General features: G+C 33.4%; 1 protein-coding gene across 2 annotated transcripts in view; it reads left to right on the top strand.

The window, feature by feature from the left end:
* The window catches only part of SCLT1 (sodium channel and clathrin linker 1), a 232,580-nt gene that overhangs the window by 3,030 nt on the left and 216,663 nt on the right, over positions 1-12,887 (top strand). For both annotated transcript variants that reach the window (XM_082462157.1, XM_082462156.1), the window contains exon 2: positions 1,487-1,554. In XM_082462157.1, coding sequence (XP_082318283.1) covers positions 1,522-1,554 — 33 coding nt within the window. In that variant the 5' untranslated portion in view covers positions 1,487-1,521. The remainder of the gene's footprint in view (positions 1-1,486; positions 1,555-12,887) is intronic.

Below are 12,887 nucleotides of genomic sequence, written 5' to 3'. Positions count from 1 at the left end.
TGATAGTTTCATAGGGATTGCATTGAATCTGTAGATTGCTTTGGGTAGTAGAGTCATTTTCACAATATTGATTCTTCCAATCCAAGGACATGGTATATCTCTCCATCTATTTGTATCATCTTTAATTTCTTTCATCAGTGTCTTATAATTTTCTGCATACAGGTCTTTTGTCTCCTTAGGTAGGTTTATTCCTAGATATTTTATTCTTTTTGTTGCAATGGTAAATGGGAGTGTTTTCTTAATTTCACTTTCAGATTTTTCATCATTAGTGTATAGGAATGCAACAGATTTCTGTATATTAATTTTGTATCCTGCAACTTTACCAAATTCATTGATTAGCTCTAGTAGTTTTCTGGTGGCATCTTTAGGATTCTCTATGTATAGTATCATGTCATCTGCAAACAGTGACAGTTTTACTTCTTCTTTTCCAATTTGTATTCCTTTTATTTCTTTTTCTTCTCTGATTGTCATGGCTAGGACCTCCAAAACTATGTTGAATAAAAGTGGTGAAAGTGGGCATCCTTTTCTTGTTCCTGATCTTAGAGGAAATACTTTCAGGATGAAGTTAGCTGTGGGTTTGTCATATATGACCTTTATTGTGTTGAGGTATGTTCCCTCTGTGGCTGGTTTCTGGAGAGTTTTTATCATAAATCGTTGTTGAATTTTGTCGAAAGATTTTTCTGCATCTATTGAGATGATCATATGGCTTTTATTCTTCAGTTTGTTAATGTGGTGTATCACATTGATTGATTTGTGAATGTTGAAAAATCCTTGCATCTCTAAGATAAATCCCACTTGAATATTCAAAAACTTAAAAGAGACTTACCCTTTTGTCAGCAAATTATCAGTTTTAAATGTTCCATGTGATCTTGAAAGAATGAGTTTTGTATATTTGTTGGGTGCTATGTTCTATTGTATGTTGCTTTTCTTGCTTCAAATAAAATATTACCTTGTACTTGCTGAGAGTTCTGAGCTTTTCTGGACCTTCTTTTCCATTGTCTCTTGCCCATTCCTGCTTAATTTGGTTACTTTGTCCTGCAGTTTCTCCTCTGTGTGGAGGTTTGTCCTGGAAGAGAATTCCAGCAGATTTTAACTTCTAAACAGGAATGGTTTAGCCTTATCTTTCCAACTCTTTTCACTTCTAGTAGCAGGAATAAAAAAATAAACATGGAGAATATTTTTTTGACTTCTAGTAACCTGAAGAGCAAACCAGGAGAGACTAAGAATTAAAATTTATAGGATCAGAAAAATTAGTTCTTTGTAGTTGTTCTTTTTCCCATTGGTAGTAGTTATTTGGCGTAGGTGTATAGAATGGCCTAGTTTTAAATTCTAAAATGGTGTGTTGAGATTGATGATTCATTTTATTTTGAACAACAGTGGCGACTAGCAGTTTTGCATTGGATGTATCAATATCTACTTTATTTCTACTTTTTAAAAGTTGAACATTACCCAATTAACTACAAATTGGTTCTTCTCTTTGTTTCAGATCAAAAGCTAAATGAAGTTCTTAGACGGTATCAAATGGAAAATTTTTTCAAATATTCATCGGCACAGGTATGTAAATTAAATTGAGGCCTAACAAATTAAGTACAAATTTGGTTGTAAACATCTCTACATGAATACAAATGTAGAATAAATGCTACCTAGGATTATTCCATGTGAAGTGGCCTGTAGCACTTTAAAAGTTTGCTTACAACTTTGATTCTTGTAAGGAGGAAAACTTGTTTTTATTTAATGACTGTAAATTCTTTGACCATAGAAATTGTGTTTTTCCTCCCAGAGTTGGAGATTACATATTATGTATAGTGTTAAAATGTCCGAGTTCTAAAATGAGAATTCATTAGACTTTTGAAACATCCTAAATAGGTTTCTCAAGATACATCCAACTGTAAACTTTAACTCTGAATTCTTGTAAATTATGACAGAGCATAAACTAACTCAAAACAGTAAATAATATATGGTATTGTTTTAATATTTTTTTCTTGGTGTATTTTTTTATTTAAATATTGTGTTTAAAAAAATTTTTTTTGACCAATAAGGTATACTTATTGGTGGACTCTGAGTTATAGGATATTAAAAGAAAAATATCTCCTAGATTAGTGGTAGTTCTCCACTGAATCAATAAAGAAGTGGTTTGCTTTTGACATAAATAAATCTTGTAAGTAAAACTGAAATTGCTTCTAAGAAATTAAAAGGAAGTTGTTTTTAAGATACTAGGTGATAGAAAATCTTTCATAATCCAATAGCCTCTAAATTTTGCTTAGATTCTTAGGTTCTTTTGCTTCTGCTTAATGTCATATAGAATATGCCTGAAGAGGGAGGATTCAAACAAAAGATTGATTTTAAAGCCTGAGAAGACCTCTGGGCATGGAATTGCATCATATCTCCTGGAATCTGTGGCTGACTTGATTATGAAAGATGGTTTTACCAGATAAAATAATGACTCTCAATAGCTCTTTAAGTGTCCCTGCATTGTGTACTGTGATTATAATTAATTAAAGCCTGATGGTAACATACCAAGTAGGGAAAAGTTTTCCCTTATTTAGTAGTGTACTCTTCAGTGAAATTATATAGCTCCTTTAATTATTTGAAGGTACACATTCTTCTCTTACATGTACTATTCTTGTAGTCATAAGTCAAATCTGGATTTCTATTTCTTACTTTTAGTGTTAGTATATTGTTACTGCCTGATTCCTTTGCAGTCTACCATTTCTTCAGAACATGTTGCTGTCTCAAGACTCTAGTCCTCATGGGTCTTGCCTTTCACTGGGTAGTTTGCAGTAGTGAGTGGGAGGTGATATGGGAGCATGAAAGAGAGTTTAATCTTCTTTCTAGCAGAAACGTCCATATCCTTGGTCATATGTAGTGCATCCTTCGGGATTTTTCACCCCAGAAGCATTATTCTGGTTTCTGATAAAATGCTCAGGAGGAATTTCTTTCTTTGTTGTTGTTTTGTTTTGTTTTTGTTTTCTGTTTATTTTCTAGTAAAGGAAAACATAGAAGTAGGGGTTAAACTGTTCATTATCAGAGAGTAAATGGGACCCAGGAACACTGGCTCAGATCTCTTGTCACTGTAACTTTAGTCGTTGCTACTAGCAACAGAAATTCTTCATAAATTTGTTTGCTCTTTTTGTTCAGCTGTGTTTCCCAAGTTCCTAGAACAATTCTTGTTAGATACGCAATAAATATTTGTAGGATTAATTAAACAGCTATATCTTTCCTCTTCTTCCCTCCTTCCTACGTATCTTCCAACATTATCTGAGCTCTGTGTGCCAAATACAGTGAAAGTGGAGATGTAAAAAGTCATGATCAGCTTGGGAAATACAAATAGTTCATGCCTTTTAGTTCTCTTTTTCAAAATAAAGTCCCAATGAACTGTCCCTTCTTTCTCACACTAGATACCATAAAATTGCCAGCTCTTGTGTTAAGTGGACATATCTTATGAAACCTTTTTCCAGTATCAAAAAAACAAACCTGCAAGAGTTTGATATTTATTTCTTACATTTTAAGTTGGTACTTCAAACATAATTTTCTATAGAAACTGTATTATAAGTGATAGTTAAAATTCTTTAGTACTATTACTACATAATGATCATTTAGACTTCTTTTGGATCAAAGTAAGTTCTGTGGATTGCCTTAAGATTTTCTGTATAGCATTATTTCTTAGGAAAATACAGGATACCTTTATAATAACTAATGATACATAAATTCTGTGGATTTAAACAGAAAGTTGGAGTCTTTCAATGTGTTGAATAGGTCATATATTTAATATATTTGGTTCATAATTCATTCATCTTTAAAAAAACCTTTTCCCTTCTTATAATTGTATGTAACTTTTTAAAGATACTTCATTTTATTTATTTTAATTTTTATTTTATATTGGAGTATAGTCAATTTACAACATTGTGTTAGTTTCAGATGTACAGCAAAGTGATTCATATATATACATATATACATATACACACATATATCCATTCTTTTGTGTGTATACACACACACACACACACACACACACACACACACACACACACACTCACATCCATTCTTTTTCAGATTCTCTTCCCATATAGGTCATTACAGAATATTGAGTAGAGTTCCCTGTGCTATACAGTAGGTCCTTGTTGATTATCTATTTTATATGTAGTAGTGTGTATCTGTTAATCCCAACCTCCTAATTTATCTCCTCCACCCCAACCGTTACCCTTTTGTAACCATAAGTTTGTTTTCTATGTCTGTGAGTCTGTTTCTGTTTTGTAAGTAAGTTCATGTGTATCATCTTTTTAGATTCTACATATAAGTGACATCATGTGGTATTTGTCTTTCTCTGTCTGACTTACTTCACTTAGTATGATAATCTCTAGGTCCATTCATGTTGCTGCAAATGGCATTATTTCATTCTTTTTTATTTTCTGAAGAACTAATGGCTTTATTCAAAAATTTAAGAATCAGCAGCACTAGGAGGGGTTGTACAAAATGGAAGGTTTTTATAGGTAGAAGGAAGGGAGGGAGCGAGAAGGTATTAGTAAATGAAAAGAAAGGATTGTTTCAGGCCAGGTCTTCTACCAGGACCGGAACTGCAGGGGTCTTTCTCAGGAAATTTCAGTTGGACTGTTTTAAAGGTCACATCTCTGGGAGGGGTTGAAAATGGCTTGGTTTGCTGTGATGGGGGGTGAGTGACCCCATTTGGGGCTTGTTATTTCTTTTTTAACACTTGGTATAATGGCATTATTTTGCATTTCCCTGTTGAATAGTGATGTTGAGAATATTTTCATATGCTTATTGGCCATTTGGATGTTCTCTTCTCTGACTTTCCTGTTTAAATATTTTGCCCATTTAAAAAATTGGGTTGTTTGCCTTTTTAAAAAAAACTTTTATTGGAGTATAGATGATTTACAATGTTGTGTTAGTTTCAGGTGTACAGCAAAGTGAATCAGTTATACATATACATATATCCACTCTTTTTTAGATTGTATTCCCATGTAGGTCATTACAGAGTATTGAGTAGATTTTCCTGTGCTGTACACTAGGTCCTTATTAGTTATCTATTTTATATGTAGTAGTGTGTATATGTCAATCCCAATCTTCCAATTTATCCCTGCTTCCCTTTTCCCCCCTGGTAACCATAAATTTGTTTTCTACATCTGTGACTCTATTTCTGTCTTGTAAATAAGTTCCTTTGTGCCATATTTTAGATTCCACATATAAGTGATATCATATATTTGTCTTTCTCTGTCTGACTTACATCACCCAGTATGAGAATCTCTAGGTCCATCCATGTTGCTGCAAATGGCATTATTTCATTCTTTTTTATGGCTGAGTAATATTCCATTGTATATATGTACCATATCTTCTTTATCCATTCCTCTGTTGATGGACATTTAGGTTGGTTCCACGTCCTGGCTATTGTAAACAGTGCTGCAATGAACATTGGGGTACATGCATCTTTTCAAATTATGGTTTTCTCCAGATATATGCCAGGAGTGGGATTGCTGGATCATGTGGTAGCTCTATTTTTAGTTTTCTAAGGAACCTCCATACTGTTCTGTATAGTGCTGTACCAATTTACATTCCCACCAACAGTGTAAGAGGGTTCCCTTTTCTTCACACCCTCTCCAGCATTTATTGTTTGTAGATTTTTTGATGATGGCCATTCTGACTGGTGTGAGGTGATGCCTCAGTGTAGCTTTAATTTTCATTTCTCTAATAATTAGTGATGTTGAGCATCTTTTCATGTGCTTTTTGGCCATCTGTATGTCTTCTCCGGAGAAATGTCTATTTAGATCATCTGCCCATTTTTTGATTGGGTTTATTTCATTCTTTTTTATGGCTAAGTAATATTCCATTGTATATATGTACTAAAGATACTTTAAATAACTAGTTTCTTGAATGATCCCTTCAGGTTGTTGTGAAATTTAGTTGTCTTTCTTTGATTATGTTGTGTTTTCTATATAAATAAAAAGTATCTCAACTCACATTGCTTTCTAAGAGTGTAGTAGTAGGCACTGGATGACAAATATTCAAAGATAAGAAAAATATTTTATTCAAGAAGGTGAGTGGGAAATATCCCCTTTTTTCCCATTTCTTTCATCCTACTTTTTTTCCCCCTTAAATCCCTGCCTTTTCTCACATGCAAGCTAATTAAATCCTCTTTGTAACCTATGCCACACTAGTATGTGTGTACTGAAGGGTAGGATTAGTGTTTTTGTTCTCTTTGTACTTGCTGGAGGAACAGGGTGGAATATTAAAAATAAGTTTATTTTCTCTGAAAGCTCTCCTAAAAGTGTCTTGGGACTTCTTTTTCTACTTGTTACCCCTTGAACTCAAAATTAAAGTTAAAAAAAAAATTAAGAGAGTCTGCTGGGAAAGAAAGGGAATAACATAAAGTAGAAAGAAGAGGAAGGAAGAAATAAGTATAAAAGTGTGGTGCTGGAGGTATGAGTTGGTTGTGGAGGGGAAAGACAGTCATTGTGCACATTTATTCACTGATTCAGCAAACATTAATGTGTTAATTCAATAAATTTTGAGTGCATGAATGTGCTAGGTAAGCTCTGGGGACAGAGCTATGAATAAGATAGACAAAGGATCCTCCTTCAATGGAAGAATATGAATGAATGAATGAATGAATGAAAACTGTGATAACCTATGAACAAAATAAACAGGGTGCTGAGATAGAGATTAAAATGCATGTTGTGTGGTGGTGGCTGAGACCCGTTTTTAGTAGAAAGGTCAGAGAAGGCTTCTCTAAGGCAGTTAACATTCAAGTTGGCACCGAAAGTGAAGAACAAGTCAAAGAATGGACCAAAAAGAGGCTCTGAGGCAGGAAGAAATTTGACACGTCTTGTATAGTACATAAGAGCTGGTCCAATTGTAATCAGATAATAGTTATTGGAAATTTACATTGAAGGAATAGTAAGGCTACTCCTGTTGATCATGAGTTTAAAAATATAACACTTGATAGATAAAATATAACAAACCACTTTTACTATTTAAGTCAAATTATTAGCTTTCTAGACCAGTGCTGTTCAGTAGAACTTCCTGTGATCATGGAAATATATAATTCTGTACTGTTCAATACAGTAGCCAGTATCACATGGGGGCTTTTATGCACTTGAAATTAGGCTAGCACAACTGACAGGTCTTTTATCTAATTTTCACTTGAAAAATGAAATTTAAATTTGAGTAGACTAATGTGGCTTATGGCTATTGTGTTGGACAGTGCAGTTCTAAACTCTCCATGTGATGAATTACTCAGGTAAAACGTTGAAGAGTTGATTTTGCATCGTCCCATGATGAAGATAGAAAATCAATAATTCAGTACTTTAAAGAGTCTGAGTGTAAATCTATCAATTTCTTAGGTTGTGCATCAACCTTTGTTGATAAATGATGAAAATCAGTCTCCTCATGATATGAATGAAAGGTGTAGGGGTTTGCTTCAACCCTCTAAAATGTATGAGAACACCTTCACAAAATGCTAATCGACCTATACTTTATTTTCTTCCAAAGGATAGAGGAAAGGATGCCATTTACTTATTTGATAGCCAGTGATAATGATTAAAGTCAGGGGCACAAAATTAAACATTCAGAACTGTAATTACAGTACTTAGAGAGTATGTAGTCTTGTTAATTAGAGGAAGAAAAATGTCCAGAAAATTTGTTTACCTGACTACAATCAAATATTATTGACATTCTTTCTGTGATATATCATCACTGTCATCTTTGGAAGTCATCTTGAGATCAAAATAGATAGAAATTAATTGTACAGTATCCATTTTTCAAGATTCATAAAATTCTATAAATGTTTCTTTTCTTTCGTATAGTTTAAATTTTGTTTTAGAGAATATAAAAAGTCTTATAAATGCTTTATAGTCAATTTCAATCTTATTTTCCCAACCTGATTTTTTTCCACTAGGTCTCTAGTTACTAAGTAATGCAGTCTCTTATTCCAGAAGTTTTGCTAGCAAGTGGGAAGGGATTGCTGAATCTGTATGTTTATTTTCAAATATTTTTCTTATGTTTTGATTTATTACATTTATTTTCAGAATCGTATAGCTTTTATAATTACTTTAGATTATTGGGTCATCTATTCTTACATTTGTATTTCCTTAGCAACTATCATTAGAAAATAGTTATGGAGCAGTGTCTTCACAGAATTCACTTTAACCAATATATATTGAGCACCATCTTTACGTAAGGCACTGTGCCAGGGGTTTTAGCGATATAAAGGTCTGTAAAATAAAATAACGATTTCAAAGGAACTTAGAGACTAATGAAAATATGGGATGAGAAATATTAAATAATTAGGTAAAAGGCATCTTATTTGAACCTTAAGAACTTTAAAACCAAATACGGGTATTAAGAGAAAAAAGGAGATCATATATAGTTGGAGAGATCTGGGAAAGTTTCCTGAAGGATGTGAGGCTTATTTGCTGGGCACTGATAAATAGGTAGGATTTCGAAAGAACTTCAATGGAGGCCAAAAGACGGGGTGGTGAAGAGCATTGCAGATGGACCCATTGGCATGATGAGAAGCCAAAGGAGGTGAGAAAATGAGAGTTGTATTTAGCGACTAAAACATACTTCAGTTTGTGTAATTCTTTCACATATGTGAAGAAGTAATTGAAAATAACATTAGGAAGGGTAGGTTGTTTCCACATTGTAGAGGACATTGAATGGTTAAGTTTAATAGTTTGGATTTAATTTAATAAGCACTAGAAGATTGCTAAATAGTTTTTAGAAGAATGGTTTTCTGAATAATCTGGAAGAAATTCGTTTATTTGTTTATCACTAATTTATTGTGCATCTATTGTAAATAAGTCATTGTGTTAGACTTTTGATAAAATAATAGTACAGGCATGGTGCTATCTATAAGGTAGATTAAAGTGGAGAGAAGAAACATGTGATAAGAATAACAACTAGGAAACATAATTGATGGGTGGGAGGATAATAAGGGCTTGAATTATTATTTTGCAAAATGTCAGCCATCTTCAACTATCAGTCATAACACTGGTAGTTGATTTTGATTTTATAAAAATTTCTAAGAAATTTGAGAAATAATATTTTAAAAATTTAAACTACAGTTGACCTTTGAACTGTGAGGGTCCTCTTAGCTGCAGACTTTTTCCAAAAAATATAGTACCTGTATTTTCATTTTGCAAATCTTTAAATTAGGTAAGTATGGGCAAAGGTTTGTGTTAGATATTACAATATGTGGAATCAAAAGAACTAAGGTTTGAGTCCTGATTCTATCCAGATTGTTTCAGCTTCCTACCCTTGAGTGAGTCATTTATCAGTTCCTTTGTTTTTGAGGCAGAGATAGTAGTTATGTGGATTTTCGGCTGCTGATGAGCACCTCTACCCGCCAAGTTGTTCAAGGGCTGACTGTAATTAGTTATCCCAAGAAGCTTTTAAACTATTGAACAATTGAAAGTTAAAGTATCACTTGTCTCTCAATTAATTCTTTAAAAATTACAATAAATTTTTCAGTGGTCTTGGATTGAATAAATCACTCCTTGAAGTTACATAGACTGTTGGATGCATTTATTCCTTAACTCATCAAGCTCTCTCTGGAAGGCTACCTTTCTTTTAGTATAATCCATTTCATAGTTCTTCTGGATCCATGTTAACAGAAGTGTTTTCAGTACTATACATGCACTAATAATTTTACTAAATATGCTCATATATGAAATCATTTTGTTGTATCATTTGGCAGGTTTTAAAATTAAATATAAGTGATACACTATATGTATCCTTCGGCAAAACTTGCTTTTTTTGTTCAACATTATTTTAAAATATTTGATGCATATATACCAGTTCATGCACTGTAACTGCTGTCTACTGCATTCCATCGTATAACTGGACCACAGTTTATTTATCCATTCCCCTGTTGAAGGACATTTAAGTTTTCTACAATTTTTTCATCTTGCTGTAATGCTTAAACACATTCTTGAACATGTCTCTGTATACACATGTGAGAGTTTTTTTAGGTTGAATACTTACAATTGGAGTTTTCTCATCTTCAGGTTTACTAGAAATTGCAAGAGGGCTCTTCAAGGTGATTGTACTAGTTTTCATTCCATTTCATGGTGTATGAGAGTGCTCATTTTGAAACATCCAACAGGTGGCATTGTCACTCATTTTGTTTTTGTTAGTGTGATTGGTGTGAAGTGATAGTCTAATCATTACAGCTGGAAATGTAGTCTAAGTTGATCAGTTTGGATTTAATTTAATAAGTGACAGTTATAATCACTACAACTGGAAAACAAATTGTCATATAATTGTTAGTTTTAAGGTTAGAATTCACACTTGGTATACTTTGGTATCCTGTGAATCTAAACTCCATAGTCTCTGCAAGATATTGATGGTTTGAAGCCTTTTTTTTTTCCTCCTAAGAGACCCTCTCAAGCCATCTTCTAATTCAGGGCTTAGCAAACTATATCCCACTGACTAAATCTCACCTGCCATCTGTTTTAGTAAACAGAAATTTATTGGAACACAGCCACACTCATTTGTTTACATATTGTCTACGGCCTCTTTTGTGCTACAAGGGCAGGGTTGAATAGCTGTGACAAACACCTTGTTATTCACAAAACCTAATAAGTTTACTGTCTGGCCCTTTACAGAAAACTTTGCTAACTCTTATTCTAATTCAACTATATTATAAAAAGTAATTATATTAAATATGAATGAACTAAATACTCCAACTATGTAAAACATAAGCACACACACAAATCCAACTATGTCAACAACAGAAAGATTTAAATGAAAAGGATAGAAAAAGTTATACCATGAAAATATTAACTAATAGAAAGCAGACATAGCTCTAGTAACATCAGACAGAGTAGGCATTAGGTAAGAAATGTTGCTTGAGATAAAGAGGAGGGACATCTGCTGAAGGAGTTAAATCACCAGTAAGTTATAACAATTCTAAATCCATATATATTGGGACTTCCCTGGTCGTCCAATGGGTAAGACTCCATGCTCCCAATGCAGGAGGCCCGGGTTCAATACCTGGTTGGGGAACTAGATCCCCCATGCATGCCGTAACTAAAGAGTTCACATGCTGCAACTAAGCATCCGCATGCCGCAACTAAGAGTCCACATGCCGCAACTAAGACATCCGCATGGCGCAACTAAGAGTCTGCATGCCGCAACGAGGATCCCATGTGCTGCAACTAAGACCTGGTGCAGCCTAAATAAATACATACATACATACATATTAAAAAAAAATCCATATATACCCAATTGCATAGCTTCAAAATATATAAAAGTAAAAAATTTTTTTAATTTAAAGAAGCAAATATAGAATTTCAAGGGAGAATTTAACACACCTCTCAATAGAGAGAATAAACAAACAAAAAATTGGTAACAATATAAGAAACACAAACAACATACTTGACAAACTGGATCCAAATGACATATAAAGAACATTGGACTCAACAAAAATAGAATGCATACTCTTTTCCAGTGCACATGGAACAGTTACCAAAATTGACAGTCAGCTGACTCATAAATAACCTCAACAAATTTCAGAGGATTCATATCATTCATATTTTGTTTTCTGACCACAGTGGATATAAGGTATAAAGCAACAGCAAAAAGATAAACTAGAAAATCCTCTATTCCTTTGAAATTAAGCAATATACTTCTAATGACTTCTTGATCAAAGGGAAAATTATAAATGAAACTTGAAAATATTTGAGCTTAATCAAAATTTGACATAGCAAAACTTGTAGGATGAACTTTCATTTCCAGGAAGATGGAGTTGACCTACTTATTCCTATACCTCCTACTAAGTACAGTTAAAAGCTGTGGACACTATATATAAAACAAAGATAAGGCTCAGATTCTTGCCTGTTTGCCTTTTTTTATTGACTTTTCAATCAAAACTTCATACTTTATACAAAAATTAACTCAAAATAGCTCATAGACTTAAACTTAAGATGTAAAACTGAAAAATTTTGGGGGAAAACAATTGGAGATATTTTTTGGAATCTAGAGCTAGTCAAACAGTTTTTGATACCACAAACATGGTCCATAAAAGGAAAAATGGAAAAATTCAACTTCGTCAATATTAAGAACTTTTGCTGTGCCCAAGAGGATGAAAGACATATTACAGACTGGGTGAAAACAATTGTAAACCATATATCCAACAAATTACTACTCTGTAGAAATTATATAGAACTGTCAAATCTCAAAACTTAAGAAAAAAAAAAGAAAACAACTATACAGTTAGAAATTGGGCAAAAGATATAAACAGTCCTTTTGTTTAAGACACAATACAGATGTCAAATAGGCACATGAAAAGATATTTATCATTATTAAAGTTTTACTTTCCTATTGCTGTTCTAACAAGTTACCACAAACTCAGTGACTTAAAACAACACGAAGTATGATCTTATACTTCTGAAAGTCAGAAGTTTGAAACGGGTCTCACTGGGCCCAAATGAAAGTGTCAGCAGCACTCCCCACTTTCTGCAGGGTATAGGGGAGAATGGGTCCTTCACTCTCTCCTCCTCCCCATTCTAGAGCTGCATTCCTTGCATTCCTTGGCTTGTGGTCCTTTCCTTCATCTCAAAACCAGCAGCATAGGCATTTTGGCTTCAGTCTTCACCTTTCTTCTGATTCTAATTCTTCCTTGTTCATAAGGACCCTTGTAATTATATGGAGTTCAGCTGTATAATCTCCTCCTCCTGTGATTCTTAATCACTTCCACAAAGTTACTTTTGCCATATGTCATTAGGATTTACAGCTTCAGAGAATGTGACATAAATATTTTTAGGTATCCATTATTCAGCCTACTACAGTTGATTACTAGGTTAATTAAAAATATTAAAACCATAATGAGATTTCACAACCTTCCAGCCATACCTTCCAGAATGGTTAAAATC

Source organism: Balaenoptera physalus, assembly GCF_965194825.1.
Source record: "Balaenoptera physalus genome assembly, chromosome: 5".
NCBI classification, from domain to species: Eukaryota; Metazoa; Chordata; class Mammalia; order Artiodactyla; family Balaenopteridae; genus Balaenoptera; species Balaenoptera physalus.
Note: the sequence above shows the minus strand (reverse complement) of the source record. Positions and strands in the feature narration are given on the sequence as shown.